Here is a 7,121-nt window from a genome sequence, read left to right on the forward strand (position 1 = left end):
TGGCAAGCAGCCAGAAGCAAAGGGGCAGCTGTGCAAATCCTGAGGCAGGCAGGCAGCCTAATAAGAAGTGATAGATAGCCAGGCAGGAAGGGGGAGACATCTCCAATGGAAACTTTGGCGACATTTGGTCCTTCCTTGTACTTTCCCCACTACCCATTACCCCCTCTACTGCGAGCAGCACCAGCTGAATACGGAACCCCCTCCTCACATGTGATTGAGTTGGGCAGCACATTAAGAATGGCCAGCTTTGTAGACATGATTCCCACTGGAGGATGGGGGTGATTTTACAGCCCAGGAAACGCCAAGGTTTTTGTCTACTAGTTGGTCTTTCAGAGGAGCTGATGATACCGGTTGAAAAGAGGAGTGTGTTGAGATTTCATGCATGTTTTGGTTTTGGTTTGATTTGGGAAGGGGAGGGTTGTCTTTTTTGTTTTTACCCGTGGTCACATAGCCTTCAATGGCACAGCCGCAACACGGCTCAGGTCTAGCAAAGTCCTTGTGTTCAGCAACAGCATCTTCTGCCTACTAGCCTCACCCTGTGCTCTGCCGCCAGAGCCAGCCTTGCAGTTCAAGAATCCATCCCTAAGTTGCACTAAGCTTTTAGTTTAGTCGCTAGGGGATGGGAGGGCGGGGGCTGGGAGGGGAATATGATTAGAGTCAGACATGCAGTTCCTGGACCCTACTATTCAACATCCAGAGCTTGGTGTCGGGAGATGTTCAAGTCAAGCGGGAAAGAAGAAATGAAAACTACCTTGACGTCAAAACACCTTCCAAATTCCCGCTAATTTTAAGGGTGTTTCTAATTGATCCCCACCATCCCCCCCCCACTACCATCAATGACCTCAATTCAAATTCAAATGGTGTCATCTTGCTAGATGCTCTGGGTTCTGGAAGCACCGAGGTGACGCAATCTGTCTGGGGCACCGAGCACTTCCACCCATTGGCTGCCCGGCGCTCCGGGACCCCTCCCGACTCACCGCGGCGGGAATAAGAGCAGCTGCTGGCAGTGGGAAGCACCGGAGCCACTGCCCAGCTCAAGAGTCACCGCACTGCAACCTCCGCCCGGCCCTAGCAGAACCCCCGCCGTCTCTGCTCCAAGCCACCGTTCACCAGGTGAGCCCTGAGATTCCTGCTCAGGTGTGTCCTTCTACTTTCCTCTCCCTCTCCTGCTCTCGTTTTAGTCCTCTTTAGTTTGTCTTCCCTGCCAATCCAGGTCTCTGTTAGCCCGTGGTTCAGGTCAGATCGCGATCCAGGTAGAACCCGAAAGCACTGATCCAAAGAGCCTTCTTCGGGTCTCTCTGGAGTGCGGGCTCCAGTCTCGCCCTCTACACACCTGATCCGCCAATCTCGGACTCTCGGAAAGGCATCGCTCACGTAGTCGGGAGTAGTTCCTTTCAGATGGTGCATTCAGGACTCAGGTTTCCTGAGAAACTGATTCAGAGTCCAGACCAAGCACCAGTATGTAGGGAACAAGAGCCAGCAGCTACAACTACAAACCTGGATTCGGGACCCTGGGATTACAGAGAAACACCGTGGGTCTGAAGTTTAGACCCGGTTCTTGGCGGGTGACTGAGTTGCCAGAGGGTGGAGCGGCTGAGCAGTGCAGCTTCAGCTTCTCACAGATTCCAAGGCAAAAAGATTCCCTCTCCATAGACTTTCCTTTCTCACATCCTGGGTGTCTACAAAAGCTCCACGAACGGTAGATAGCTCTGTGCTTCTCTATGGAGGTAGATATAGAGACAGGAGGCCCCTAGGGCTCCCTGAGACTGACCCGTGAGGCAAATAAAATGAAATGACACACACCACCACCACCACCCTCCATCGGTAGGGCTACGATTCTTTTCAAACCATATGGGCTACATTCCCGCTGGACCGTTCGTTCGTCTTTTTTATCAATGAAGAGACAAAGGTGATGAGAAATGTAGTTATCAGTATGAAGCCAAAATGCCAGAGAGTCACAGGAGGCCAACTCTATGGGCTCATAGAACTTTGAACTGGTGCAAAATAGAAGTAAATAAAAGGATGATGTCATTCTTCTCTTGTAGGGACACATCATGGGCTTTCTGAAGTTCTCCCCCTTCCTGGTTGTCAGCATCTTGTTCCTGTACCAGGCAGGCAGCCTCCATGCAGTACCTTTCAGGTGAGTCTAAAGACAGGAGCTTTACTGTCCTGGGATTGGACAGATCCCTGTCTGTTAACTGTAAGAGTGCTGAATGTTTGAAAACTAGCTCTCTTAAGAGAAATATGTATATACATATATACATAAGTTCACTATAAACTTTTTCTGATATAAAGGTGGAGATACATAATTTTCAAACAATGACTGGATGTATGACACTTAACATTATACAAAATGCTTTGGTTGCTTTTTCCCCTAATTCAGTTATCAATTTTCAAGCCCATTTACTCAGTTCACATGAGATATGAATTTCACTCAAATTTGCTAGTTTACCAATATATTTTACTGATAATCTGTCTATCTATTTCTTATACTCTTACAAATGGTATTTACTAAAATGAGCCTCCATTTCAGATTCAACAATAATTATTTTGCCATTAAATTATTTAATTATGGCTTCACTTACCACTTAACTTGCAAAATTCCTAAGCAGGTTCTGGCACAGCACTAGCGAGGACACGGGCTCAGGCCTCTGGGGGAAGTGGCAGGCAGGAAATCTGAGTTGGTGCTAGGTTTGCTCCAGCCTAGCCCAATCCCTCCCTCCACAGGTCAACCTTGGAAAGCAGCCCAGGCCTGGCCACTCTCAGTGAAGAAGAAGCTCGCCTGCTGGCTGCCCTGGTGCAGGACTACATGCAGATGAAAGCCAGGGAGCTGGAGCAGGAGGAGGAGCAGGACGCTGAGGGCTCCAGGTAAGGCCCCACACCCTGCCTAGCACATCCAGAGGAAGGCAGAACCCAGGAGGTAAGAGAGAATGCACTGGTCATCTGGCTGCTGTTCAGCAGGACTTAGGGCCCAGCCATTCTCAGACTCCACTGAAGACAGAAGTCATCTGGTGAGACTGTGGTTAAATCACACTTAAAAGGTTTATTTATGAAAGCACTTAAGAGAAGGTGCGGAATCACAGTAGTTCCTGGCATAGGACTGGTAAAGTTAAAGTCTAAGTCTGGGGACCTCTGCAGAGATGTGATTGTGGTCACAGGGCCAAGGAGAGCACCCCTCCCTATCCCTGCCTCCCTGTGTGCCCCTATCCTGGAAACAGACCAACCCTGGCCTGGCTCCAGCACTACCCAAGGAAAAGCATGTGTTGACTTGCATCCAAACACTCTGTTGAGCATGAAAGACAGAACAGCATGTGGCGTGCCAGAGTCACCCTTTTCCTCTGCCCTTCCCCACACTACCCTGGTCCACTGCACCCCAAGCCTTCCTAATGGCGTATGTGTAAACTGGCCTCCTACCACCCCTGTCCCAACTTCTAGTCCCCTGACTGGTTTAACTGGCTGATTGCCCACAGGGTCAGCCCCTGGTGCATGGAACTGCCTGCATGTCTTTTCCCTACAGCCTGGACAGCCCCAGATCTAAGCGGTGTGGGAATCTGAGTACCTGCATGCTGGGCACATACACACAGGAACTCAACAAGTTTCATACCTTCCCCCAAACTGCAATTGGGGTTGGAGCACCTGGCAAGAAAAGGGATGTGGCCAAGAACTTGGAGACAGACCATCACAACCTTTTTGGCAACTAAGATCCTCTGTCCTTTCTGGTTTCCATTTGTTTTCTTTCTGTAACTTGATGCATGTAGTTCCTCTCTGGTTGCTCTCCAGGCTATTACTAGTTACTTTCCTGAGGCAAAGGATGGGATCTGTGATCCCTAGTGGGTGAGGAGAAAGAAGGACTCACAGGCTGAAAGAGAATCACCCAGGAAGATGGCAGAGGGCAAGGGCAGGCCTCTGGCTTCCTCGCAGAGCTTCTCAGTCTTGCTTCTGAAAGTGCTAGTCCTTTGGAAAATAAAACTATTTTTCTAAAAAGATTTGAGCCATGGTGATCATTGCTCTAGCCCACATCGCAGGTTTCATGGAGTTCAGGACTTGTGGTTAGAAGTAGTCTTGCTCTAAGGTCACCAGACATAGTTTTGGGAGCAGTGCCCATGACTCAGCTCAAGCAGTAACAAGAGAGGTGCTGAGGAGCAGGTAAGCATTGCCGGGATGGATGCTTCGCCTCCGTTCTTCATTCAGGTAAGACTGGGGTGGGGCTCCACTGTACTAAGGAGGGTCACTTATGTCTGACTGGGACATGGATTCTACAGTCCTTGTGAATGGCCTCAGAGGTGACATCAAAATTTACTCTAGACTCATACATCCTTGCTTATTTTTATTTAGATAGTCATGATTGGCTGTTGTAACCCTTTGTTCTATGGCCAGTCACCCCCAAATCCACTTTGGGTTTTCTAATGCCTCTGGGAATGTCTAAGGGAAGTGATCACAGCATTTCCTCTAATGGCCTTGTGATTGTCTGTTCTGATAACCATGTTTGGGAGAAACACTTAAAGCTAATTGGTGCTTCTGAGAGCAACAATAGTCCCATGATAGTTCCATGGGGCAGACACCTCGCCAGTCTCACTGACAGGCCTTTTTTCTCTCTCTCTCCATCCTGAATATCAGTGTCACTGCCCAGAAGAGATCCTGCAACACTGCCACCTGTGTGACCCATCGACTAGCGGGCTTGCTGAGCAGGTCAGGGGGTGTGGTGAAGGACAACTTTGTGCCCACCAATGTGGGCTCTGAAGCCTTTGGCCGACGCCGCAGGGACCTTCAGGCCTGAGCAGATAATAGCCCCCAGAATAAAGGTGACTTCCTTGTACAGCTAGTCGGAAAATAGATGTCTACATACTCAGGGGCATAAGCCATACTCTGAACCTCACTGGGTCCGTGGATCAGATCCCATCTTATAGCTTTTTTTTAACCCTTTACCCCTAACCTTCCTTTCTCCCAGCCCACTTTCTCCATTTTTTTTCTCCTGAGATGCTATGCTCTAGGACCAGGAGATACAGATCCTGTATATTTATCACTGTAATTATAAATACCATTTGGATCTGAAAGCCAATGACATAATCCTTCTAATATACACAACAATTTAAAAGCAGTCATAGGTTTAAGAACTGTATTTGCTCTCTACTAGGTATATAACCATTGGACAGTCACTTAACTCTCAGTGAGTTTCTAATTTCTTTCTTTATAAACTGAGGACATCAACAGAACCAACCTCCCAGTACTAATAGAAAGTTAAATGAAATAATGTCAAGAGCTTGGCAATCAATATCTAAACTTTGTTCTTTTTTTCCCTCCTAGGTTACAATAAAGATAAACTCTAATTCTTCTCATGTGTAATTAAATTCATGTGTGGGAAAGGCTGGTGGAAGACACATATATTTGCATCCTTCTTGGTATTGAAAACCCTTCTCCCTTTGACAGAAGCTAAAACTAAGTGCAGAGTGAGCTCACTATAGTTGCCTATTGTACATCATGTTCTATGTGATTCTGTATCCAATAAACATGACAGTATTGTTCCAGCTTATCTGGTAGCACATCTGGTCCCCATAAACCAGCCTATTGATGTTAACAACTCTGCAAAACCTCAAGGGGACCATTGCCTTCTGGGGACACATGGTAGTGCTGTGACTTAATGGAACTATATGTTTAAAAAAATGTCAATACTGTCACTTGTGAACTTAATCAAAATTAAAAAATGTATTTTCGATATCCTCAAGTGGAGTCTCTGCTGTTACTTATACTGTTTTTCCAAAGAGCACTTTGGGAGCCTGTGAGGACTTTGTTTAAGCAAAGGTGTTGTGCTTAGGTGATTCTTGGTGCCTTGGACCCTGAGTTTCTGGTTAACCTCCTCCATTTGTTAGAATGTTGTGTATGTCAAAGAGGACAATGCACATTTTTTTTCCAAAGAGCGACCTGGTTCCCAGTCCCAGAGGTTATTTGTGATTCTTCATTTCTCAGGTTTGTCCTTACTTATCCCTGCCTTTTCTTCCCCCCAAATGGAAGTTTGGAGTTTAAATGGGAACCAAAGCCTAGTCAGTCTATAATGGTCATCAGTGTGACTCAGACCCACTTTTTATTATGTGAGAAACATGGAAGAGACTTACTCAAGGTCATGCAACAAGTCTGGTATAGACATCTGCACATTTTGCAAGCACTTAGTTACTAACTTCAGTATGTTGACAATATTCTAGGCACTGGAAATTGAGCGATAAACAGACAAAACTTCCTGCTTGTATGGAGCTTATACTCTACTTAGGTGAGTGAGGTGACACATACTGCAGAAACACAGACTCTTGTTACACATAGGAAACTGGGATGCCATTGATTCTGATGCTTTGTTTCATGTAGGAGATTGTCAGTAACTATATCTCTGGCATCTGCTGGGACCCACCAGTGGCAAGTTACTGAATAGAACTCCAAGATGAGTGGGTAGCCAGTCTCACAAGTAAGGTAATCAGAGTTAATTATTTAGGAAACTCAGCCTCTCCTATCACTGACTATTTTCTTAAGCACACATAGGGTTATGTTCCTTCCTCCCTCTAGTCTGTTCAACACAGTACACCAACTGGCATTGTAAAAGGTGGATTACAACCATCCCTCCTACCTTTAAAGCATTTCAATTACTCCTCATCTCTCCAGAAAAGCCTTGAGCATTGAAGCAACTTAAAAGTCCAATATGAGCTTCTCCTTTCATATCCACCCCATCACCTGCCTAGCCACATTTCCTACCCTCCCATGCTGGCTTTAGTACTTATTTTCAACTCCTATATCAAAGCACTCGCACTGTTAGTCAACACTGGCTAGTGTCACTCTGTGCAGAATGCTCTTATGCAATGGCCCCCTTCTTATCTTCACTCAATGTTACTTACCTTGGGCATCTATCCTGAAACTGCACACACCACACCCACCACACCCACCACACCTTAGCACCTCTCTTTGTTTTATTAGTTTTCTCCTTTCCACTTTATCTTTTACTATACCATAGTTTTTCTAGCTTTGTTTCTTGTTTGTGCCCTTCACCATAAACAGGGTACACATCAGTAGTGATATGTCCATTTTATTAATTGCTCTTCCCCAATATACAGGATAGTGTGCCTGAAGCACTCAACAAATAG

The 7,121-nt window shown here is 46.3% G+C and overlaps 1 protein-coding gene across 2 annotated transcripts; it reads left to right on the forward strand.

The window, feature by feature from the left end:
• Positions 1 to 957: 957 nt before the first annotated feature.
• LOC101831320 (calcitonin gene-related peptide 1) lies at positions 958 to 5,722 on the forward strand. Of its 2 annotated transcripts, XM_040756067.1 has the most exons (5): positions 958 to 1,113; positions 2,046 to 2,140; positions 2,728 to 2,868; positions 4,618 to 4,802; positions 5,305 to 5,722. In XM_040756067.1, the coding sequence occupies exons 2-4, from the start codon at positions 2,055 to 2,057 to the stop codon at positions 4,775 to 4,777; spliced, it is 387 nt and encodes a 128-aa protein (XP_040612001.1). In that variant the 5' UTR covers positions 958 to 1,113; positions 2,046 to 2,054; the 3' UTR covers positions 4,778 to 4,802; positions 5,305 to 5,722. The 2 variants fall into 2 exon arrangements, with proteins under 2 accessions (XP_040612001.1, XP_021086107.1); XM_021230448.2 differs by lacking the exons at positions 4,618 to 4,802; positions 5,305 to 5,722 and adding an exon at positions 3,518 to 3,984 and having other exon boundaries at positions 959 to 1,113.
• Positions 5,723 to 7,121: the final 1,399 nt, after the last annotated feature.

This window comes from Mesocricetus auratus, unplaced genomic scaffold, assembly GCF_017639785.1.
Source record: "Mesocricetus auratus isolate SY011 unplaced genomic scaffold, BCM_Maur_2.0 Super-Scaffold_4256, whole genome shotgun sequence".
In the NCBI taxonomy this organism is placed as follows: Eukaryota; Metazoa; Chordata; class Mammalia; order Rodentia; family Cricetidae; genus Mesocricetus; species Mesocricetus auratus.